The sequence below is a fragment of the Lepidochelys kempii genome, chromosome 6 (assembly GCF_965140265.1).
Source record: "Lepidochelys kempii isolate rLepKem1 chromosome 6, rLepKem1.hap2, whole genome shotgun sequence".
Classification (NCBI taxonomy): Eukaryota; Metazoa; Chordata; order Testudines; family Cheloniidae; genus Lepidochelys; species Lepidochelys kempii.
In genome coordinates this window covers 78,105,320-78,131,337 of record NC_133261.1, presented here as the reverse complement: position 1 = coordinate 78,131,337, position 26,018 = coordinate 78,105,320, and the positions used below count along the sequence as shown (strand labels likewise).

At 40.0% G+C, this 26,018-nt stretch overlaps 1 protein-coding gene across 3 annotated transcripts in view; it reads right to left on the bottom strand.

Annotated features, from left to right (window-relative positions):
• MEIS2 (Meis homeobox 2) overlaps positions 1–22,757 on the bottom strand; it is a 185,766-nt gene extending 163,009 nt beyond the window's left edge. For 2 of the 3 annotated variants that reach the window (XM_073348868.1, XM_073348866.1), the window contains exons 1-7: positions 21,981–22,757; positions 20,751–20,983; positions 19,145–19,286; positions 18,563–18,613; positions 17,771–17,821; positions 16,779–16,928; positions 6,411–6,525 (exon numbers count right to left, since the gene is read on the bottom strand). In XM_073348868.1, coding sequence (XP_073204969.1) covers positions 6,411–6,525; positions 16,779–16,928; positions 17,771–17,821; positions 18,563–18,613; positions 19,145–19,286; positions 20,751–20,983; positions 21,981–21,992 — 754 coding nt within the window. In that variant the 5' untranslated portion in view covers positions 21,993–22,757. Of the gene's footprint in view, positions 1–6,410; positions 6,526–16,778; positions 16,929–17,770; positions 17,822–18,562; positions 18,614–19,144; positions 19,287–20,750; positions 20,984–21,537; positions 21,943–21,980 lie in introns of those variants that run through there. The other variant, XM_073348867.1, reaches the window with a different exon arrangement.
• Between the last annotated feature and the right edge of the window lie 3,261 nt (positions 22,758–26,018).

The following is a 26,018-nucleotide window of genomic DNA, read 5'->3' as shown; positions in this document are numbered from 1 at the left end:
GACAGAGTTTTCCTAAGCTGCATTTGAAACCCCAGCACAACATAGTTAGAACACATAGTAAATGTTATCTAATAACTTGTATATTTGTAGGAAAAAAAACATTTTTGCATATAACTATGTGGGTTGGAAACTAAGAGAGTAAGATGTAAGTCTTAAAATGTATTATAATATTTTAAGAGCTCACTCACCTCTAAGCTTTAAATTCAATAAAAGGTGGGGATCTGCAGTTTTCACCAGTATAATGACTAGAAAACTGTACAATAAATAAAAGAGATTTACTATGAAATTCTAGCCCCATTAACTGGTTGAAAGGTAGGGACATAAATGGTAAAAAAAAAAAAAACCAAATACAAAATGTACTTGTTCACACAATTGAATAAAAGAAAAGAAAGATGGGTGGATACTAATATGTGAATATATTTAGCTAAACTGTTTCTGGCAGCACTATGGTTAATGTGCATGTGGTGTGCAGTGTGAGCTCAGCAGTTACTGGGCCAACTGTCTCAGTATTTCTGGGAATTCTGCCTATTCACAGTGCAGGGATTGTTCAATTGCTGCAAAATGTACAAAATGAATTTTACAAAAATGAATTGTAAGGAAGGCCCCATTACAACGATTTTACAGCAAAGATGTCAACATCAATTTTTCTCTCATGCATAGCTAATGATTAAAACAGCATATTCCATTTGCCTAAGATAATTTATTTCATATTGGCACATCAAAATATTGAAATACAATGTTATCTTTACTCTACCCTTATTATTCATTGCTGCTGAACCCACACTATTGTTCAAGCCATGAAAAATAAAACAAACTTGGCAAGAAATACTTAAAACAAAGGCTCATCAATATTCTCCAATTTGTCAACATCTCAATTACAGCGATGGGAAAAAAATGTAAATTTCATGTGCTCTAAACACTGAGGGGTCTATTCTCCTGTCAATGCACATGCGTAACTCCCATCACCATTAATGGGAATTACTCATACCCATCAACACAAGGACAGGCCCCAAAAACTTGAAAGGAAAAGATGAATTAATAAGAGCTACTTTCTTCCTGTGTCTTCCTCAACTGAAAAAAAAAAAATCATCGTTCTTTAAGAATTGTTCATAGTGCACATAGTTTACCTTTAGGAAAATAGTGCCTTTGGAAATGATGCATCTCCAGTAAAGCTTTCTTTATGAGGAAGTTTGCTTTTTCACAACAGAATCTGGGGTTTACTTTCTAGCAACAAAATGATAGTTTTTCACCAATAAAACTGTATCTCCACTCTAAGGTTTAAGGTGAGAAGTTCTGAAGATATAAGAAGATATGCATACAATCCAATGCATGCATATCTACACACGATATTTAAAAGAGTAATGGGAAAAAACATCATAAATGCATGTTGTTTTGTAATAGCAAAGTTTGGGTATGAAAATTCAATTGCATACTGTGTATGAACACATTGCATTATTTAATACAACTCCTCCTTTCTGGATCTATTATGATTTGGTTTCAAAGCAGACTCATTTTACATATGCCTCCTGTGTTAGTATAGTTTCAATATCAAGAAAGGCCTTTTCTGACTTACCAACTCATGGTGTTTCCAAATTCATATATCATAATGTATTACACAATGAACAAGAAACTCACCCAGAGTAACTTTTCCAATGTGCATTAACCCAAAGATGTAACCTAGGATAAGCATGTGTGATTTCAGTCAATATCTCTGTTGACTTTGCCCTGAAGCAGATAATTAATCTTTCCCGCAGAAAGCTAGTGTGGGCAAATCAGTGGGACAAAACATCAGACTACCACAGAAAAATGTTTAAAGACTATTTAAGATATTTTCTGAACAAATGGTGCTCAGATCCTCTCTACAGTTGGCCAAAGCTTGCTCACCTTACTCACACATGTAGATCCATCGATGCCAGTGGAATTACTCACATGAGTAAGGCAAGCAGGATTTGATCCCATCTTGTTAAGTTTTCTGCTATACGCTGCAGAACGAGCTTCCTGCCTTTGGCTTGTAACATATGCACAAGTTTACCTCTGTGGGTCTGATACTGAGAGGTGCTGAACATCTGTATAAATATGTCCATATATGTCTGTAATGTCTGCATAAATAAAGTGAAATGGGAGGAGTTGGGGGCCCCGTGAACGTGAGACTCTGGGGCACAAATTTCTCTCAACAGGCCTGCTTGTGGGTGCTTAGCACCTCCAAGGATCGGGCCCTTTGACTTAAACTAAAAATGTGGCAAACCAGGTATACAATCCTGGTGTCATAATATACGAAACTAAAACTATTCTCCAGTGATTTCCTGTAGACCACATGTTTTTAAACCTTAAAAAAGATTGATTTCCTGCTTTTCATGCATAATCTGCCATATTCATTATTTGAAATATCCCATAAAGAAATTAAATAAGAATTAAAGTTTGTGGGTGACATATCCCTCACCATGGCATAAACCAATACAGAATACTAGAAGTTGCTAGCATTTTAAAGCAATAATTTGGACATTACATATGCAAAGGCACATTTTACTTTATTTTGCAAAGAATAAGGAAAATGTAGCACCCCAAAAGACTTACAGATTTTTCCCCCCAATGAAATGGCTGCATGCTAAAGCCTCACACACCTTTTAATGTGCTGCTTAGGGTTTTACACATATATTCCCTGCCAAAAACCCTAGGGTCTTCTATCTCTCCTCCCCTTCTCTCAGCCCCTTTCCTGCTATCTCCCTTGCCATAACTCAACTAACCCAACAGAACCAGTCAGTTTTAAATTTCAGTTGGGACCCCAGTGACCTGTTAATGAATCTACAGAGAGGAGAAAAACTCACAGTGTTGAGTTATGCCTGGTGTTGCTAGCTGACTTAGAGTCAGAAATGCTTGAAGCGTTAACGTAATTGCAAGAATGTGAAAAATGAAGCGTTGGGCTCCTGAGCAAAGCGAAAGGTCAAAGCAAGCCTTACACAAAACAAGTCTCTGGAAGATGGCCTCATTAGACCATTAAATCAGCTTCTCTTTTCCCCCCCTCCTTTGTAAAATGTTTTGAATGTTTTATTTTTATTATTAGATGTATTTAACCCTTTCTCCCTTTCACTGGGGGAAAAAAAACTGATTATATTTACCACATTATTTACTATTCACTACAATAGTATTTTGTGACATTGACCTGGGTCTGTGAATCTGAACCAGGCTAAAGTCAATAAATGCTTGGTAGATTACAGGTCACTAGTAGTTATGTTTGTTAGATGATCGATACAGCGTATCGTGTAGTTTCCCCTTGTACAGCTGCGGTGACATGCTAAAAACAACACAGACACTCACCACTAATAAAATTAGGATAATATTTCATCATTCGCTGCCTGAAGGCCCTTTTTGTAACTCTTTCAGTGCCAAAATATTTTAACTAATTTCAAACTTCCCCTACATTAACCCTTTCGATGTTGAATGAGCAGCCACTGTGCTGTGGCATTCTGGGTCAGATACTGCACTCCTTCAACAGGCAAAACTCCCATATGACTTAATGCTTTCCAGTCACAACATCATGGGAGGAGCCCTTCGTGTGGATCTACCTGGTCCTGCACAGAGGGTCAACAACATCGATGGCAGCATCCACCCATCACCAGATCCCACTGACCTTCCCTTGAGGGTGAGAGATGGAACTGAGAACGGGTGGGTCAGGGGAATGAGTCGGAGATCAGGAAAGAAAGGGCCAGGAGGGCCAGGAAAGAGTGGGAGGTCAAGAGGCAGGACTGAGGAGGAGCAATGTGGATCACTTACCTCTGCCACCCCACCTGACACTGGCAGAAAAGCCATTGGGATATTAATGCAATCTGAGGCTGCATTAACTCTTTCATGAACTCTTCCATCCCAGAGAAACCCCATTGGAGGAGTGGTGCCCCAGAGGCAGCAGCAAAGGAGAGCCTTGGCAATGCAGTTTCAGTGGAGCCAAATGATCAGAGAGGCAGCAAGGGTCAGACAAGTGGGTCCCAGACCTGGAGGAGAGGCACAGATTCTCCTCACAGATGGCTGTGGCCTCTTTCAGATTCTGGGGATCCGTGTGGCTTGGGGATAGAACCACTGCCTTTTCAGTAGTTATGAGGCCAATCCTGTCCCTCCAATGGAACAATCCAAGGAAAATTCAACAAGGGGACTCTTGCAGAATTTTCTTCCAGTAGGCACCCTCTTGTGAGTTCCCTGGGAGGATGGGAGGGGGAGGCATCTCGGCCATAGTCTTCAATTGGGAGTTTTACCTAAACATCACAGGAGTGTGCATCTTTCAAGTGTGAGAAACTGATTGGAGTCCTGACATTCAATTTGTAGATTGGCACTTCAAAAGGAAACATAGCAGGTAGATGGGGACGCACTTTAGGTTATGTTTTTTCCCAGCACACCAGGCAACGCTCAGGTGATTAAATTGGTTCCTACACAGGAGCCTACTGGATGCCTAAATAAGTATACTATATTTGTGAGTGTACAATACCACAGACCATAATTTAGAATGATAGATCTTATATCTTGCTACCTTAGGTTGACCTCTGCCTATGCTTCATACCAAATAATGAGGTCAGCCTAGGAGTATTTGCTGAGAGCCCCTAGATTTACATGCCTGGAGATTAGAAGTTGGGTATTCAGGTGCAGCATCCCATGACCATGGAACTCACTCCTGCTGGCTATCATAGGATCATAGAATACCAGGGTTGGAAGGGACCTCAGGAGGTCATCTAGTCCAACCCCCTGCTCAAAGCAGGACCAATCCCCAATTTGTGCCCCAGATCCCAAATGGCCCCCTCAAGGATTGAACTCACAACCCTGGGTTTAGCAGGCCAATGCTCAAACCACTGAGCTATCCCTCCCCCCAAACCAGAGCTCAAATGATCAACCAGAGCTCAAATTTTCTGTCCTCCAAGCTGCAGTACAAGACATGTCTTTGTGGTCAAACATTGTTTGATGATGGACCAGCACTGAATTATTTATGGTTGTTGGGAGTAGAGCATGAACACAGGTATGGGACCTGTGTGTCCTGCTTGGGATGGACAGTTTAGACTAATGCATTGATGTATTTAAGTTATGTCATACTCCCGAATGCCACAGGGATGGGCGCTTTAAAAGTAAATAAATAAATAAATGTAAATATTCCACTAAATCATCAGCACTTTAGTGACAAGAAATCCATATTGATTATATCTATATCTATAAACCATAAAGTTTGATAGTGAATTACTAGAGTTTTCACTGACCTGCTGCTTTATAACTAAAGCCCTCCTTGTCATTAGTTGCTGTGGCTGTTTTAGTTCATTACAGGCCTGGCCCAAATCCAGTTAAAGTCAATGGAATGACTCCCACTGACTTAAGGCCTGATCCAACTCCTATTGATGTTAATAAAAAGATTCTGGATAATTCAGATGGGAGTAAGATCAAACCCTATATCGTACCCTCTTCTACTTTCTAGTAGCAATAACCCAAATGCACCCTGTACAAATAATCTATAACAATTGACCCAGTTCAATATACCAAAGAGAAACTGCTACTACCATACTGAACCTCGGGAGCGTTTAAAATGTGAACCCAGATCAAAATCCAAAAATTACAGTGAGCCTCGCCTATACGAGATCTTCCACCAAAACTCAATTTCTGAACACCTGGGGCCTGACTCTCCACTGCCCTGCACCTTGCACAGTCATTTACACCCATGCCAAGTGAGTGCAAAGCAGGTGTAACATGTTCCCCAGTCCGAATGGCAGTGTTTGACACCCACTTGGTACAGGCAGAAATGGCTGAACAAGGTGAAAAGCTGAGGAGAATCGGCATTCCTGAACTTTGGAGACTCGGGGGGGGGAGGGGGTTTCGAAGTCTAGATTTGGACTTGAAGTTTGCACCCTGAGTCTGTCTCTATCAAGCATTCAAAATTCATGTTTTCAGAAAAAATATTATACAGGCAAACACTGCACAAGATTTTTTTCAGTCAGTCAGAGCTGACTTCTGCATCTTTCTTATATGATGTAACAGATTTACGGCTTGCTATAGGAGTCCTTTTATAGCTAATATTACACGTTAAATTCTCTGTTTACAGGCCAGTACAAACTACTGCATCACAGCTGGAGAGTATGTCTGTCATTTTATTTACTTACACTACTCAAAAATAAACTGCAGATAACCAAATTTGTAAAGGAATTGGCAGAACTAATCAATTGTTATTACAAAGCTTGTTTGAAGATTAGATATTTCGCTTTGAAATAATAATAAAATGCAGCTAAGTAGGTTAAGAAAAGGAAATAGTGTCTCCCTAAGTTACCGCTGATTACATTGCAAGCCTGCCACTCCATGTTTACACTAAGGCAGATGTACTGATATCATAAAAAAGCCAAAGTTATTTTAGTCATGCCTACTTTGCACAGGGAAAAAGTTTGACCTTTTACCTTGCTCACTGCTGTTGTCTCCACTCTGGGAAGCATGGCCCCCACTGGAGGGCCCCGGTGTGCCTGCTGAATGCGTTGAGGTTGCATCATCGTGGTCTCTCCAAGATGAAGGGTTCTGGTGTCAGAATGCCAAGGAATTTTTTCCACAGTTCCCATTCCAATAGCAAATGAGGAACAGAAAGAAAACAGAGGGGGAGGGAGGGAAAGTATACACATTAGCATTTGTGAAACGTGCCAAATACTGATACTGTTTGTACAATGTAATATGTCTTCAGCAGTTAGAAGCGGAGGACATACAAAGATTTATTTGGTAAAATAAAGGACCGATTTTTACTCTTCCAACAGCTATCTGGGATTAATTGTTTTAAAAGTAGAGCAGTAAAACACTTCTGCCAAAAGTTTTAGTATTTCCTGATGAACTATTTGCAGATGAGTTGACATGTTTTTTTCTCTAATACTTGAAGCTCAAACTGGAGTGGGTGTAGTGCCACATTTTCTCCCATTTTTGCCACATCTGGTTAGGTGAGGGGGATTTTTTTTTAAGTATTTTAAAAAGAAAAATAAAAAGTGGATGGGAGGGGAGCACACCGTCACACCCCGCTCTCCTCCACCAGTTTGAAAGTTGGAAATACTTCAAGCAAACGCAGAGCTATGGGAAAAATAAGCTCCCTCTGAAATACATTATACACTAGTAAAGAATTTTTTTCTTCAATATGACACATTTTTAAAGACTTTCTAGATGTATCGCTCTTTAACAGTTCACTTACAAGAACTGTCAAGCATAATCACCAGGTGATTATATAAAATAATATATATGGTGATTTTTATGTAATTCTTTCTACATTAATACACATAAAATACAATAAAAAAGAATGTAAAAGACAGACATATGAAATTTGACAATACTTGGCTAAGTAAGACTTCTACTACTGTACTTCAGTCACACAACTCATGATAGCTTTTAATTTATTGAGTATTGGTTTTCCTGGAGTGAAGAACTCCTATTTAAAAGGATAAGTGAGGAAAACTGAAAGTTACAGTTCAGTGCTACTTTGTTGAGTGTAGTCTCCTCCTGGTCCTCCTCCCCTTTCCTGATCATTCCCAATACCCTGCTGTTGCTTAAAGGAAAACAGGAATTCTACTGTACAGGAAGAGCTTTATCAGCACCACATGAAGGCAGGCAAGAGATGGAATTTCCTCTGGCAAAAAAGGAGAGTAAGAACACATGAAACAGATCAGACTTGGGGCTGGACCTGCATTACTTGTCACCTGTATGTGACAACTTAGATTAAGCGCACCGTAACACTTTCAGACAAGAAAAGTTTTGAAAAATAAAAAATCTTGGTTGAGAAAATAATGAACACCCTAAGCTACTACAACACCAGCTAATACCGAGAACTGTGAATGATGTATGCTGATGCATATACAGCCTGATTCCCACCTCACTGACACCAGTGTAAATCAGAAGTAAATCAAATAAAATCAGTGGATTTACCCTGAGTAAAACCAGTGTACGTGTGATCAGAATCAGGCCCTGTATATACAATGAACCCTGTCTAGGTAATCTCCCAAAACTGATTGCTACCACATGCATTACAGCAATATATAGTGGAACAGCCAGATAATATTTTTCTCCAAACCCAACCAAACTTTACGGGCCTGATTCAAAGCCCACTGTAGTCAATTAAATGACTTCCATTGACTTCAACAGGCTTTGGATCAGACCCCTAAGTAATTAAAAACTAATAGGGAGCCAAATCCTGCTTGCCTTTTGACCCACTCAAATCAATTGGACAACACGAATAAGAAAATCAGGCAGGATTTGTCCCAGGATCCACAACAGCCATAACCCATCAGCACGGCTGACAGGATTTAGGATACAAACTCTCTTGAACTAACTCACATACTTTCTCTAATATAGAACTGCAACAAAGACTCTCAAAAATTACTGATTACACAGTAGTATTATATGTTTGTTGAGATGGTTGTAGCAACTAAATCCACCAAAAGCTAATTATCGCCACCCCAAAAACCATAATAAAAAGTATGTTACCATCATGTCGCAAAGTCAGGTGAAAATGAAAACAAAAAGAAAGATGAAAAGTCTAAAGAGTTGAAGCAGCTTAGATGTTATTAAAAAATAGACTATGAATGAAAATAAAGTTGGGGGGGGGGGAGTTCAGACAGAAATAAAATGCAAAGACTGAGCAAGTTTCTTTGCAGCCTGGATTAAAACAAGAGTTGTGCCTATGAGCTCCTCTTTTTATCTCTGAGTTAGGAAGCCACTCAAATAGCTTCAAGCTGAAGGCAAACAGCAGACAGGAGCTCTTCAGCCCTCTGCAGCCTCTTAGCGTCAGCTGTTTGCCGGATGGTAATCAGATAAAGAGCTAGAAGAAATACATGAAAAAGGAAAGAAACAATAGCATGGCATGAGTTTAGCCCTCCAACAACATCAGGCTGGAACCTTCTTTTAGAATATAATAATTGCAACATGTTCACCTAGGCTAAACTTTTCAGAGAACACAGCAAGTTATGTTAATTTTATGCACTGCAGGCTCTCTCAAGCTGGTTGCTGTTAAAGCTCCTTACCATACATATGAAAATTACAATAATTAAACAGTAACACCTCAGTTATGTTTTAAGGCAAATATCATCCAAAACCTATCATACGGTATTAAAAAGCTGGACCTGTCTTCTGTTCCGAAAATGTAATGAGGTGGAAGGCATCACTGAATCGGACTTCCCGCAGCTGAAAACCCTATCTGTCTATACCAGTCCAAGTTGTGCTTGACCTCAGTTTGTGGATCAAGTTTTAGAAAGACAGACTGTATTGATTTGGAACTCAGTGTATTCCTTATGACACGGGCTTCTTGAGGAAAAGAATTTGGCAGCATTTTATGGAGAGATAAAAATAATAAAGTGGTTATTTACAAGTTGCAATCATAGAATACTAAGAATATGTTAAGCACGGGGAAATTAACTACTCTTTTGTATTATGAAAAATGTGATCAGTAACCATAAGGGTGGATCATGAGGCACCACTATTTTTCTTTGGATTAAGATATCTGTGTGTGTATGTGTAATCCAACTTCTGACTTTTTCCTAGACAGGTTCCAACTTTGCATCCCTCAAGAAAAACTTCCTGACCACATTCCCAGTCATTTGCAGTAATTTTACGAATGCTGAAGCAAAAGTGGTACCCAAATATACATTTTAAGAGAATTACTCTGATGGAACTAATCAATACAATGTATTATGCATATAGAGAGCCGCCCCCGAAAGCCCACTGAAGTTAATGGCAGTTTTTCCATTGACTTCGTTGGGCTTTGGATCAGGCCCACAGTGTTGCTCTAAAAAGAAAAGGAGGACTTGTGGCACCTTAGAGACTAACCAATTTATTTGAGCATAAGCTTTCGTAAATCCGATGAAGTGAGCTGCAGCTCACGAAAGCTCATGCTCAAATAAATTGGTTAGTCTCTAAGGTGCCACAAGTACTCCTTTTCTTTTTGCGAATACAGACTAACACGGCTGCTACTCTGAAACAGCTCTAAAAAGAGTTATAGATAGATAGAATTGCTATATAAACTGTTAACGGGGCTTCTTATCAATTTGTGAATAACGTTGTTAGTTTTAAAAATGTGCTTTGCAGAGGAAGATCAAATAATCCTAGGAGAGTGGTGTGATTAAAATGCATTTGCTGATTTTATATATATGTATACACACATACACTATAACACATGTATTTAATCATGAACTAAACTACTGCAGTGCACCATAGAAGGCAGACCGGGCACATGTATCTATTCCCAGTAGTTTTAATAATTGGGAGTCAAATATGGTGCTCTTCTTGCTCTTACCTAATTGTGTTAAAGAGCAGTGTTACCAGGAGAAAAGCAGTGAATACTGAGTGGAGCACAATAGAAGGAGATGGAAAATAGATACAAGAAGCTAGGTCTCCAGGGGCAGTATTTTCTATTTGCCGGGCTACAGACTCGCAGCTGATAATGCAAGTTGTAATTAATATAAAAGCAGGAGACAATATGGGGAAAGCTTGTACTAGCAGGGCCACAGGAGATCACTCTGCTGCTATCCACTCTTTCTCATTTACACACACAGCCTTCCCTAGAAAACACAATTTTGCCAGTGTTTTCTCCCTTGAAAGTTAAAAAAAAATTGATTTAGCACCATCATTGAATTTTGCTAAATCTAGAAAAGAGCATGGAAAGGACAAGAGTCTCTGGGTATATGAAGCAAATCTGATGTGTTACTCTTTTGTCAATGCTGCAAAGCTGGTGGAAACTGTACACATTTTTAACTAGAACAGTATTTCTTAAGGAGAGATATTCCAAAGCACATTTGCTACAGAACAATCATTTATTCAATCAGGATTGCATGCAGCATCTGTTTGTTAATATGACACAGTGCTGGTCACTTGTCTTGTTATGGTGCAAAGGTTGGTAGATTAACTCTTGCAAGACAGCTATGTAAATGCAAATGTAATGCCAGAGGATTGTGCATTCCTTGTGCACTCAAAACTTTCACTGGACAAAGTCTGACAAGCAGTCCCACTGGAGCTGATTGTGATCTCACACTGGTTTTATGGTGGTATAACTCAATTAACCACAGTGAAGTTACTCCTGATTTATGATGGTGTAAGTAAAATCAAAATCAGGCCAATTGAATTCAAATGATACTCTTGTGAGTACAGTCAGCAGGATTCCACCCACAGACTTTAACTGAAGTTTTAGATGGACAATAAATACAGGATTGGGCCCTTGTATTTTGCTTATCAAATAAAACTGTGGAAACTACACAACCATGGTGTGCAAATAAAAGATTTGCACATCTGATTCACAATTAAGATAACTTAAAATTAATTTTACTCAACGTCTTGTAAATCATCTTTGCAACTGATCTTAACAAGTGTCACGATGGCACTGTTTTCCAGAGACTATGAGCCAAGTCCTGCTCACTGTACTCCCACAAGCAGCACCTTTGAGATCAATGGAACTACTAATGTGATTAAGACAACAAGAATTTGGCCCTGCATGCCCTGATATATTAAAACACAATATACTGAGCCAGACAAAAACCTCATATACACCCATATAGGATATAATAATGTAATTCAGGATATGAGGTCTTAGAGACTGATGTAGTGAATGGCAATAATAAACATATATAAAGAAACTTTCAATAAATAAACGGGGCATGAAAAACTCTAATTTGGCTTGATATATATATTTACAGTAAAGTCAAGGCTCTGTATTACTGAGGCTTACTTTCTCACAGATCTGTATTTTAATATATTACTGACTAGACTTAAAAGCAGTGTTGCATTATCTATCAGCATTACATAAGTAAAACAAAACACAAGTAATTTTGGTCTACTGAAAAGGAGCAATTTGCTTATTTATACATATGTGCAAGTTTTATACATGGCTATTTTTAAAAAAAATCTTGATATTCTCACCCCCACTGACTTTGCATTTGAGTGAAGTTTCAGGAAGAACTGTTGACAGTCCTAGAAAGTGGCATCATTCTTAAATGATATATAGGCTTCTTGTGCTTTTGTAGTCATCAGTTTAACTTTGAATCAAACATGTAAACCACCTGTCTGTATAGAACCAAGTCCTGAACATTCAGGATTTTTAATTCTATCTAGCAACACTTCTTCTGGAGATATACCACTACTTTTAAATTACTATCATGCAAAAAAAGAGAAAAAAAAAGAGTAAATATAACTTTCCAACCTAACTTGGTATCAGATAGACAACACTTAAATCAAAGGGGAAATGCCAACATCAGTGAGATAATTAAATACATTATCATCTCGGATTTGGGGAGCACAGTGAAGTTTAATCAAATAAAAATAGTTAAATTTACTTGTATTGAAATGCTTAGGAAAGGCAAAAGCAATCAAAAAACAGAAAAATACAACATTCTTTAGTGTATTAGAAGCCCCCGCAATGACACATGGTGGCAGATCACAAAGAGCATTCCAAATCTTAAACTACACACTAAGAAACTTGGTTATATAAAAGCGCTTGCCTTATTACCGTTGCTATAACTATCTAGATTCCCTTTTGACATTTGACAAACCAGAAGGACACCTTTAGGGTCTGATCCTGCATTCCTGGTATACACAAAACTCCTGCTGAAGTCCATGGGATTTTGGAGTGCATGGAGAATGTAGTATCAGGCCCTTACTAATTTGCTCACTGCTCAGCTGACAATGAAATCTTACCAACAGGCAAGACTATATACAACCTGTGACAGACATATGAGACCCCATTTTTAAATTTTCTGATTTGCAAAACACCTTTAGGTTGCTCAGCACTAACCTTTCTAAAAGAAGTATTTGAATACTATAAAACAACTTGATGTTAAAAAAAAACAAAATAATGAGAGTTAATGTATCCTGATCTGACAACAGAAAGCTTTAACATTCAAACAACTATTTCTCTGTTACATCTAGGGCATCAGATTTCTAATCTGGAAAAGATTCTTTTTTAAAAAAGAGATACCTATGTTTTTCTCTACCTATTTTCATTACATTTTATGAAAGATCAGTTTATTAGTACCTCAATTTTCAACTGCCTACAGCATATAAACAAATGTTGAGCAGACTGAGGCCCTGCTCCTGCTCCTACTGAAGCCAGCAGGATGTTTGCCATTAACTTCAATGGGAGCAGCATCAGGCCCTAACTCAGATCTGGACTCAGGGAAGAATTGTATGGTATTAGTCAAAGCTATGCACAAAAGAAAATGTAAATAAAGCAAAGCAGAGAAATGTTATAGACTTTGAAAAAGTTTATGGTTCTTCAAATACCACGAGCAATAGAGTTTTCAAACTGGGACAGTTTTTTTTTCTTTTTTTTTTTTTAAAGAAGAGATTTATAATCAACCTCAATGGGAGTTTAGTGCATGTGGAATGCAGGATTGGGCCCTACATGTTTATATTGAACAATGATACATTTTCATTGCTGGGAAATTCAACTTGAACTGCAGTTTGGGCAGGTTCCCCCCCCCATACCCCCCCTCCCCACAGCCCTTTAACTGATCTGGTGCAGGCAGAGCATGGCTGTAATTAACTTCTTTCCATCTACACTTAATACCTCAGAGCAATAACAAAAAATTAGGATGTTAAAATTTCAAACACTAATTATGGGCTGTTATATTTACTAACATAGCAGAATAATTACAAAAGTTGCAGCTTTTCAGTGACTAGCACTACAGGATTTGATTTACAAAATCCCTGCTCCCCTTACACTCACTGTATTACATAACAGTTAATAGTGCACTAAAATAAAAATCAATATGTGCATTTATTACCAAACACATATGACAAGACTGCATAAGACTGCCTGCTTTTCCAGCACAGGTATTGCTTCTGCAGAGATCAATGATTTCCTCCTCTTTCCCATTTCTCCTCCCCCACCCCACCCCCAATTAAGTTATATAAATATCACAGCAGTAGACTTCTAGAAAGGAAATATACAGTATCTGAATATCCCACTTTCAGAAGTCACACTGTAAATGTTGGGTAGACTCATATTTCGTTTAGTTACTTTCCTTCAGCTATATTTTCAAGTCTGGCAAAAGGAATAATATTGAGTAATAATATAACTAATATACTGCTGCCACCACCACCCTACACATACACATAAAACACACACACAATGTAGCTTGATACCACTTAATAAGAAGAGAGGTGTATGGATTTTGGGGGTGTCAAACAGCTGTCACAAACTGTCACCTCCACAAGAGAAACCTTGGCACACAACAAATTAAACTACACTTCTTTTTAGCTGTCATTATTCATAGCCAATCAGTTGAAATGCTTCTCGTATTTCATGTGCAAATAAAACCAGGGGGAAGATCCCTGGATCAGAACAGTGGGCCAACAGATAAAACAGAGGAAACAACATGCTGTCTCCATCCTTCTGAAGGGGATCATCAACACCCCTGCACCAATTTTCACCAAATGAGATCTAGCCTGGGGCTATATATTAAATATGCATATCAAACCAAATGAAAAAATAACCTGGAGAGTAAAATTGGACAAATTTGCATGTTTGAACTATTCCATTTCTTAGGTAGATGCTCACAAAAGAACAGTTCAATTTTTATTCTGGTATTTGCCTACTGACAATTTGAAAAGGTTTTCCTTCTTTAGAAGTAGAAGTGTATTATTCCTTAATATAGAACAGCACAGTATATACATTCCTTAATGTAGCCCAGTGAAGAGTGCATATATATATTGAAGAGTTCCAAAGTTTTGGTGGGAAAACAAGCTAACATTAAAAAAAAATCCAATAAGGAGACACATTTCCCAAAACGCATGAATAAAATGTAACTATGATACAACTCTTCATTTCCCAGTTGGTGTTCTGGTTGCACAAATTATTGCTTCCTTTCAAAACAAATAGCAGGGGGCTAAAGTAAAAAATGTTATAGCTCAAATCTCTAGGAAATAAAAGGCTTTAAATTATAATACCCAATGAAGTGGTAAACCCTAAAGGGTACAAGATAAATGGGTTGTCATATTTACTTGAGTTTGTTTTTTGGGCCACAAAAACAACAGGAGATTCTTCTTAGTGAAGATAATAGTTATCAAATTATCAAAACGCTAACCCCTTCCAACCTTGTCCTATCATTGTATCTGAATTTAAATATTATAATAGAGCACTGCAAATTGGCTTGAGTATTCGCCATCTGCCAGAACCCTAAACAGGCTAGTTTATCTAATCTCTTCAATATAAACATCAGCGTGCCCCATTTCTACACTTCCACTTGAAACACACTCTTGTAAAGAAACTGTACTGGAAAAAAACATGTAGATTTTTTTTGTCTTGCTCTGAATTATACAGAATGAGCCTATATCTTTCAGGTTGCCACTCATTTAAATTTCTTTTCTGCAAGTACCTTAATGCTTGTGCATACAAATTTAGGGTTGAAAATCCCATAAAACAGATATTTTAAAACTACTGTCATGCCTCATAGACTCTATTATCTACAGATGAGATAACTGATAAGCAGAGAAACTTTCAGTAACTGCTGCATACATTTTTATTTGAAAATAATAAGTCGAAAATGCATACTATCATAAGAATATAGCCCCTCAAGGTTTACCAAATACAAATGAAGAATTGAAAGCTAAAGCCTGGAATACAGAAACCACTTTCAGTGTCCTGGAACTTTAAGCACTCAGCAAATTATTTTATTTCTTACCATAAATTTCAATACAGATCAAATACATTATTAAATATGCAGACAACATATTTTAAATGTAAAAAGAAGCTCATAGAAACCTGATTCTCTATTAATTTAAATCTTCTTTTCTTACCACACAAGAAAAGACAGCTAGGCGCCTGTGCAGAGTATGGTTAAGACACACCGGGTGTTAAATGAATATTTCAAGGGCTAAAATATTAGATGTATCATTTAGATTATGAGTTCAATTGAACCTAAAACTGTGTAAACCCTTTTCTCCCCAGGGATGCATTCCTATAAATACACACTCTTTTTCACACCCACTCTTTTTAACCATAGCTATTTCCTTCCCTTTCCTCCGCTACCAGCTGCAATCTTTTCTTTCATTCCCCCCCCCCCCCGTAAATGTCTATTTATTTCTATACACACATTCTAAAGCATCACAAGATCTGCACCAAAACACAAGCCAGAGAAGTAAAGCCACTCTTCTTACCATGAGCACCAACGTTTAGTCCTACACACGTAACAATAACTCACCAACTACTAAAGTGTTAAAATCAACCGCTAACCTACGATTACTCAATCATAATTCTCTCCAGCTTTCTGTAATACTTTGTTAATAATTGGTTCATCAAGGTTACTGTCTTTTATTATGAAGATGCTTCGGGCACTTGGCAATAAGTCCATATTCTTCTGACAATAAGTTGTTATAAAGCAAAAGCATTGGAAACTCCAATGTGTTAACCCTTTTCTTAATGCAATGTAAAACTGCCAATAACTCTCAGCACTTGTCATCTGCACAAGGGGGGGGGGGATCACCAAACTTTCCCCGTAACTTTCTCGACTCTGTTTTCTGGCATTGCTGCATTGATTACAGGGTTGGCAAAGCAGAAAAAGCACCGATCACCACATCAAACAGACAATTTGCTAGCGCTGCAAGTCTCCCAGATCAGGAAACTTAAATCATAAGCAAACTCCCTGTGCTACAGATTGTCTGGGGGGGGGGAGGGAGAAATCGACCATAAGAAGAACTTTAAAACTCTTAGGGAAATGGGGGAGGGGGCAGAGAGAGACTTACGCAGGCTAAAAAAAGGGGACTCCTAAGCAGGTTAGAGTCTTTAAAAATACCATAAAGGGATCAAGAGGACTTACATGGTCGGCTAAATTTGTGGAAGATCCTGAGAGTTCTTCATGGTCAGATTTGGAGCTGCCATCCCTTTCGTCAATAACTAGATCGATTGGCATTTTTCCTTTTAAACAACTAATGTACCTATGGCAAAAGTTATCGCACAACTCGTGGACCTGGAAAAAAAAAAAAAGGAAGGCAAAATATCGGATTGCAGCTTTTTTTTTTTTTTTTTTTTGGTAGCAAGAGAAACTCTGTGATCTATTCCACGAGTAACTCTAATTAAGGGGCATAATAGTTGAAGGCAAGGAAACAATAGAGAAATTGTTGCAGCACATATTATTCTCTAGAGACTGGCCGCAGCAACAAGTTAGAGAGAAAGAGAAGAGAGACTGGGCTCAGTCTAGTCTATAGAGGAAAATCGGATTTGGTGATAACATCAAAACACTGGAAACTGGACCTAGGCAATATAGCTGGAGTATACCCAATCCAGCCAGGTACAGCTGGTAGCTTGTGATGGGATCTGTTTGAAGTGGGGCCGAGATGGATGTATTTCCAGGACTTGTAAAAGTAAATAAGTGCGCCTATGCTCTGAAAAGATCCTAGTCTCATCTCAAGGCACAGTTACCCCCGTTACCTCCTGCTTAATCATAATATTTAAGGCTGGCTGAGGTTAATATGGCGATGGGATCTGGATTAGAGCAGGGGTTATTTAATATTGAAAATAATATTCTGACTCGGCGAAATCGCATCCAGTTAAGGAAAGAGTAGGGTGAATGTAAAGGGGTTAAACTATTTTTTTTAAAGGATCCGATTTGAATTACAATTAAAAAGAAATGCCGGGTTGGACTCAGCGTGTTTGTCGAGTGTCACATGTTCGTACGGCCCAGGTTACAATATCACACTGCGTTTCCCCTGTATCCTTTGGCAATGTTTATAAGTGTCTACAACAAATCAAGGGGGGGGGGAGGGAGATAATGAGAGTGGGAGTCACAGTCCCCAGTTCCCTTGGTCTTACCTTTTCTAATTCCAAAAGATGAAACCTTAGTACTTGTATTGCTTGGATCATCTGCAAGAAAGTTTTGAGCGAGGAGTTATTTGCGAGAAGGACGCATTGGGGTCTGTGCAGAGCTGCGGGCCCCAATGGGCAGAGAGGGAGCTTGTCAGGGCGCACACTCATTAGCCAGGTTTTTAGCTCACTGGTCACGCTTGAGCAATTTTGATCAACTTTAACCCTAAGCACTCGATTTTTATCATATTTATTTTAAGAGCGGTGATTAGTGTCTCACTGGGATCTAGAGAAATCCCTCTCCCCAAGCACTTATTTCTGAGGGTCCGCACAACAACCAACCAAACACACTCACAAACACACACACCTCAAAAGAAAGAAAAAAGGGGAAACGCTCAAGATGCATCTTTTGGCATCTTCTTTACAAGTGGATTTAGGCACTTTTACTATTGAAATCATCCGCATTAGCAAAAGAATTGCGCTAGAAATCTCCAGCTCGCTCTTCTTAAGCAGTTATTTCCTTCACTGTCGCTTCCCGCGGCTTTAAACACAGCTTTGCAATGCAGTTTGCCCTGGTTCACTTTAAAAGTGAAGCCTCTTTGAAGCCTCTGGGATGTAGTTTTTAAATCTTTCTGCTTTCCCCCTCCCTGGTCCTAACCCCTGGATGGCTGAACCTGTAACTTTCGGCCGCCTCCAGCCTCCTCACTTACAATGATCCCTTCATGTTTTAGAAAGGTGCTTGTTATGAATATCACAAACTATAGTAAAGGGGTGGGGGGAAGGCAAATGTGGAAGCCTTACCAAATTGTCCAACTCTGGGTTAGAAGAAAAAAGTGGCTTTTCAGCGCGGACCTGCGAGAAGAAGGCAAATCAGTGTAAATTACAGCCCCTGTTCAAAGCCCGGTACGCGAATAACTTGAAGGAAAAACATGTGACAAGCTAGCGAGTCGAAATACGCCCAGGCCAGATTACAATATTAAAACGCTCAGTGAAATAACGATTTATGTGAAAAAGAGTCTAAACTGCAGCCAGCCCGGTGCCTCTGTCCTTTCAGAGCCCTCTCCTTTTTGATCTCTTGTCTTTATCTGGGTGAGTGTGTCTGGCTAACAACTCGATCACGGGGATTGGGTTGATGGGGATGAGGGTTTGGGGGAGCGAGCAGTTGGGTGAACTAGTTTCAACAGTCTGGAACCGACTCTTTTCTGATGAGGCCAGTGTGGATCGGTGGCAGAACACATTTTCCACTCCACGCCCTAATCCCCAGTTCTAGTGTGGAATCAAAAGATGAGAGCCTCTCTCTCTGAAAGTGCGGTAATAGGTGCTTTGGGGGGGGAGGGTGTAGGGGGAGAAGCGGGGTCGGAGGGCTGTGAAAAAGTGCTGGACCTGTTTAGCGAAGACCGCGATGTCCTCGTTGAAAGAGTCCGAGGAGCAGACATCCCCGCCGGCCACACCAGGCTCCCGGGGAGTGCAGGTCGCCAGCTCGCACTTCTCAAAGACCAGCGCTAACAGGGGGAACAACGGGTGCCTACCGGGCAGTGACACACAAAGAAAGAGGGGGGGGGGAGAGAGGCAAGAAAGAAGAGCTCTAATCAACAAGTATACACACACACACACACACACACACACACACACATTACACCCTGCAGCCCTCAACTACGCCTTCAAACCGGGCAAATACAAATGAAAACTTCAAAAAAATATTTTAAAAATGTCAAATCCCAAACCGCATCCACTGTTCAAATCCCACAAACCAGAGACAAAAATAACCTGAACACCGAACAAAACAAACGCATGCACCCACTACAGCAGCTCAGCTGCGAATCTTACACTTTTAGCCACAGCTTTAAATAATATGAAACCAGGACAATCCCATCCCTACCCCCAAGCTAGACCCTAAAATGAGAAACACGGTAACGCGAACTGTTTGCACTTCTTCGTAGTTGGGGTTTTTCTTTATTATTTTTTAAAGGAGACTGCTAGCAAAAAGGTGGTGAAGTTTCCTGGCTTAGAAAGCACACCCAAGTAAAATACCAGCTGTCTAGATAACTGAGCTGGAGAGGGGGAGGGAGAAGCACTTCTAGAAATATTTTCCCATAATTGGAGTAGTCATGAAAAAAATATCTCTGTGTTAAGTAGTAAGGGTGTGTTTGCCTCTTTTCCCCCTTTGTAGCGCTGATCGGAGGCCCTCCTTGTGTCCTAGAGGTTACTAGCTCTTCTTTTGGGGTAATTTACTGCCCTGAAAGGAACCTGTGTCCTTCCCTCAAAGCATTGCATTGGTACAGGGGTTTTGTTGTTTTGGTTTGGGTTTTTTAATTTTTTTTTCTTTCTAAAGAAGGGAAGCTCTACTCACTGCCTCCAGTTTTTTTCCATTTCAAAGAAGAGTTGACTGCCAGAAGTGAGCCCCTCTATTATTACTCTGTCTTCCGCGATTTGAATACCTCTTTATTTACAGTGCTAGAGGAGTGTTATTATGGCATCTTGATCAACCAGAACAACACTGCTTCAGCTATAATCCAGTGCCGTGGTATCCACCCCCCTCTGTCTCAGCTCCTAACTTGTGCCTCTCGAGAGAAAAAAGAAAAAGAAAAAATAACTTTCACGTATAGGGGTGTATTTTCTGGTGCACATTTCCTATCGGTACTTTATGTCCCTCCGATGTCATCAGACTACAAATTATTTATTATTAATTATTATTACTTCCAATAAATAACAATAATAATAATTAATAATAAGCCACACTACAGGTCTCCCTACAGAGCGGTGATTTGTGTCTGTGACTCTCCTAAAACCCTCACTAGCCGTGTCTCCCAAGTCTTTTTCTCCAAAGCAGACTTTAGACAGAGTTACTTACCCCTTCAACCTCGCCAGCCCGGTGCCCACTGATGGGAGCCCTCTCCCATCCTTCTTCTCCTCTGCCTCCTTCCCCAGGTCCAAAAAACACACGCCGCAAGCCGGGCTATGGCGCTCGGGTTACCCTGCATGTACCTACCCGTAGATCGCATCCTTGTCCCGCTTCAAGGCGTCGTTGACAGCCGATCCCATGCTGGCCGGCATGACATTGGGGTGCGGGGCGTGGGCTCCATAGTGCTGGCTGGCGTGTAGCGGCGGCCCATGGTTCAGGTGGTGAACCGGGGGGATCGGCCGGGGAGCGTGAGGGTCTCCGTACATGGAAGCCGGCACCCCTACTCCGTCCATCCCGCCGTAATGGGGCAGCTCATCGTACTGTCAAAAAATGGGCCAGGAGAGAGAGAGAGAGAGAGAGAGAGAGAGAGAGAGAGAAAGAGAAGGAGAAAAAGAAGAAGGAGGAGGAGGAAGGGAAAAAAACAAAACAAAACAAAAAAAACAAACAACAACAAAAGTCAGAAGAGAGTAAAGCACCCAGACAGACCACAACACAGCAAAACCAAACAGGAATAGCCACAACGGAGGGAGAGTTATACAAAATGAAATAAAATAAAATAAAGAGCAGAGGCTAGCAAGGGCTGGGGAAGGCGGGGGGCCGTGTGAGGAGGTGAAGAGGTACTGGGGGGTGGGGGGGGGTGGAGGAGGTCTACTTCAATCAAGGAAGACGAAACCCTAACAAGGAAACTGGGATGAAAAGGAAGGAAATGAGGGAGAAACTCGAGTTACTCTGAATTAGAAAGCAAAGAGCAGAAATAAATGAATAAACAGAATCAAAAGCAAATAAAGAAAGAAAGAAAGAACTAAACACTGGGAAGCAGGGAGGAGAAGGTAGGGTGCATGGGGGGAGGGGGGGAAAATAATCTGAAAGTTACCAGAAACATTATTTAGTAGCAATTCCCTTTGTCGTTGTCAGAGCCAGAGACAAAACAAGCAGCAATATATGAGGGTATAGATATATGTATAGATATCCTACGCAGCACGAGCAACGGCAGAGCAGCGGCAGCGGCGGCAGCAAGCCTTCCCCTGCGAAAGCCGTGCTACTGAGCAGCTAGAGTAGCAGGGAAATCGCACTGCTGGGGGAAAAGCTGGAGAGGAAAAAAGCGTGGAACAATTGCAGAGACACACACACACAGAGAGAGCGAGAGAGAGAGAGAGAGACGCGCGCACACACACACACACAAAGCTGGTGAATAATTTTTGCTGCTATTTTTTAATACTGGCCGCCATCATCATCAGCAACAGAGGAGAGCAAATCGGACAGGCCCCTCTTAAGAGAGGATTTATATATAGGTAAGTGTTGGAGATTTAAACCTACCCTTTGCGCCATCAGTCTGCGCTCCAATAAACTCCTGGATGTGTCGTATATTTAATATCCCAGTCCAGAAAAGAAAGTGATTTACAGTGAAGAAGATTCCTTTTTTTGGCAACCCACTTATAGACTTCGCCTATTCTCCAGTCTGGGTAAATAATAATAATAACAACAACAATAATAACAATAATAAAAAATAATCAGCCAAGAACCACGATGGTTGTGTATTTCTTCTTTTTTCTCTCTCTCACTCTCTTTCCTTTTTCTCTTTCTCTCTCTCTTTTTCCTGTTTTCTTTCTCTAAGCAAAAAAAAAAAAAAAAAAAAAAAATTTGTCAAGCCCCCAAACTGAAGGTTACGATCGGCCCGTCAGCAACCCACATGTAACCAAACTGTCGTGTCTCATGGCTTTTTGCCACTCCAGCTGTCAATCAAAGCCAGGGAATGTCAAGGTAGTGAATGAATGATGGTTGATGATGATGAAGAAGAGAGGAGGAATCTTTTTAACCCCGGTTTCTTCTTCCAGTAACTCCGCGTTTGGGTTTTGCCTTTTAGGATCGCTATTGGGGTTTTTTTTTAAAAAAAGTACTAGGAAGGGGGGTGGGGAAAGATGCGAAGAAAAATTGAATAGTTTGCAAAACCTGGACTTCCCCCTTTCTCTCTCTCTCTCTCTCTCTCTCTCTCTCTCTCTCTCTCTCTCTCTCTCTCTCTTTTCCTGGTAGGTATTTTGTCTCTCTCTCTCTCTCTCTCTCTGAGATGAGTGAGTGTCAGTAAGTGTTGGCAGGTTGGCTGCTGGCTGGCTTATAGAAGAGGCTCAGTTTTGCAGCGCTGATCGGCGGGAGAATGAAATGACGGAACCCGGAAGTAGTGGTGGCCATAGCCAGTCCTACAACAGAGACACATACAAGGGAGAGGGGAGAGGGAGAGGAGAGCACAGAGAGAGAGAGAGCGAGCGAGCGAATAAAGCCTGTGATATGCAGAGTATGTAATCAGGACTGCTTCAACTCCACATGGGGGGAGCCATACAACAGATCATACCCATAGCAAATCAACCTTCCTTTTCATATAGGAAAAGGAGAGTGTGTGAGAAAGAGGGAGACACAGGAGGAGGAAGAGAGAGAGAGAGAGAGAGAGAGAGAGAGTGTTTGTGTGAGAGAGGGGAAGAGGGAAAACTGCAGAAAGCAAGAAGAAAAGTACGATAGAAGCCTAGACCTGGTTTGGTTTTCACTAGATTATTTTACCAGCAAAGTATATCCGGCTTTACTGCGTTGTTTAGAATATGGTTAACAAATTTTTAATCTTCAGATACCACTGTAGCCGCGAATGGTATGCACGTCTGTGGGAATAGACAGTTAAAATGTAAAGGGGCATATAAAGTTAATCTTCTATAGGAAACAAGCTTGCTTTAACAAAGTACTGCGTCTCTGCCAGAATGTTATGTTTAAAGGGTGGTTTCTTTCCTGTGTAAATTCATTACGCTGTTTAAAAAATTAATTTTCCAGGACATGAAGAGAACACCTCATTCAAACTATATTTGGCATTGTTCTTCATTAAGTGATCGCTTCTCTCAACCGCAGTTGTGATGTCTGGGGGGGAGGGAGGGAGGAGGAGGAAGAGGAGGGAAATCCCTTTAGTTTTGTGATGAGGTTTTTGGTCTTTAAAAGGGGCTTTAAAACAAAGTCATGGTTACTCTTTTGTATAAGCCCAAAATGTTATGTAGATTTTGTTTGCACGCTTATGTTGAGCCAGTCACTGGGTCTTGTGTGTACAATGTACTTACGTATGTATGTATGTATGTAAGTTGCTGGACCTTGCTCTAGATCTGTGTTGTATTTGGGGAATATATGCTTAAGTATTAACTCGGTAATGCCTTCTAATGGTAGTGCTAATTACAGTAGGGTTGTTTAGCAAATTAAGTGAGATGGTGCACCCTCCTTGAGCACACAATTAACTTACACACACACACACACACACACACGTTAATTTTGGTATGTTTCTCTCGTCCAATCACTTTGCTGGAACTAAAACATGCCTTACCTCAGAGCAGTCAATTACCAAAGCTACCCAAGATCATCAATCATGGGGGATAGTTGAAGTTTAGGGGAGGAGCAATGGTCAAACTATCGATTGCTGCACTTTTGTCCCCCACTCCCCCTTTTTCTCGTTCACGGTCCCCTGCACATAAAATCTAAAACAGACTATCCCGTTAATAGTGGGATTTATCAATGATTATGTATGTATCCAGTTGTGAATGTGGTCTCATACATAGATGGCTTTTAAACATACACCGCAAAAATGTATTTGAGTCAGTTAGGGATTATTATTGATATTTTAAGATTTTTTTTAAACTAACTAACTAACTAACTAACTAACTAGATGAATAAAAAAACCCAAAGGGTAATTATAGAAATTTGGCTAGATTTTAATGGGCATAGAGAATGAGCTCCAGAGGTCAATAAACCCCTCGAAAATGATGAATGATTGAGTACCTGTGATGATGATAGTGATTACCGGAGCAATTAAACAGTTTGATTAAATGAGCCATCATAACAATGATGTCTGCGGGAAATCAGCCCTCACATATAAAGAAAGATAGGGTGGCGGGCTGACAAACGCCAGTGGGCATTCCTACGAGTCCTGATAGCGGTGAGCCCTGCAGAGCAGCATGTATTTACAAATATGAGAGCAATATGGAGAAAAGTCACTCAGATACTTTTAGCCAGACTGGCACCCTCCTTAAAAATCGTCAGAAGCCGAAGAGCAGACCGGTTATTTTTCCCCTAGAGGATCTCCTCCAAGATTAAAGCTAGCTCTAAGCGCAACCGATATTCTGTGACTGACTTTCACGGGACTATAAAGAAAGGTGAGTAAAAAGCCCTTAGTATGTAGATCTCTTTCAAGCAGTGGTTAAGTCGATTCATTTTGCAAGGAAAAAGCCGGTTTTGTTGTGCAGTATTTTATACTCTGTCGTATAAATCGGTAACGCAATTCAAGATATTCATGGTAATGAATACTTGGCTAATCCTTTGGGTGCACCGAGACCTACAGAGCAGTAGGTTATGCAAATCCTTTCCTAGTTTTACAGCTGTACTTTTCTAACAGATTTTTTTTTTAGAGAGATCTAGTCATTTGCTTTTTCGCCCCCTAGAAAGATGCCAAATTCCTAAACTTCATCGGAATCATCTGATTATGGTACTTCCAATATACCCAAGCTTTCAGGTTACATTTTAAATATGTGCAGCTTCTCAACTTATTTTCTAATAGTGGCAGAATGAATACAGCTGTATGTCTCATTTCAAATAGCTTCAATATGATGCAAGAAAGGGTCCTTCATTGTAATATAGCTGTATAAAAGTAATCTAGTTCTACTGAAGACTTCGTGTATTTGTTCAGATCCCAGGCTGGGTGTATTGTGATGAAAGTTTATCCGTTTCCTTGTAAAAAGGAAGTGTGTGCACCACTTGATTTACAAATAAGAGTGTGCTTCATTAATGATAGCATTATTTTATACTTCATTTTTTCCCACATGCATGATTTTCATAATATTCAATGTAGATTTCAATTCTCCAGAGTAAAGAATTGCTAAAGAGCAACATAAATATAGCTACAAAAATAGCAAAAAGATGTTGCAGTACCAAACGCTGCTCTTTTCACAATTTTCATTTCAAACTAAAGCCCCCGAGCTGGCTAGCCGTGACCTGTGCGTGCCACCTAGAAGCAAGACCAACTTTTAAAAATGATTTTAAGCTAGTAGAAAGTAAAATTTCATATGATCAGGCAAAGGTTTTTCATGCTCCCCGTTGTGTCATTTTCTATGATCAGGGCAGAAGAAAGATGGAACCTTTTCCCACTATCCCAGTGGATTAAAGCATACAATATATGGGAATCTAGCTGAAAGCGCTACAGTTTAGCCATTAGAGGATCTAAAGTTAGTGTCCCAAAATGAAGCCTCGGACCTATTCAGGATTAGGTAGGAATGTAAGAAGCAGCAGAACTCTTAGATCTTGTTAGTCGTGGTAGGTTTTTTTTTTTCTTCCTCACCTCTT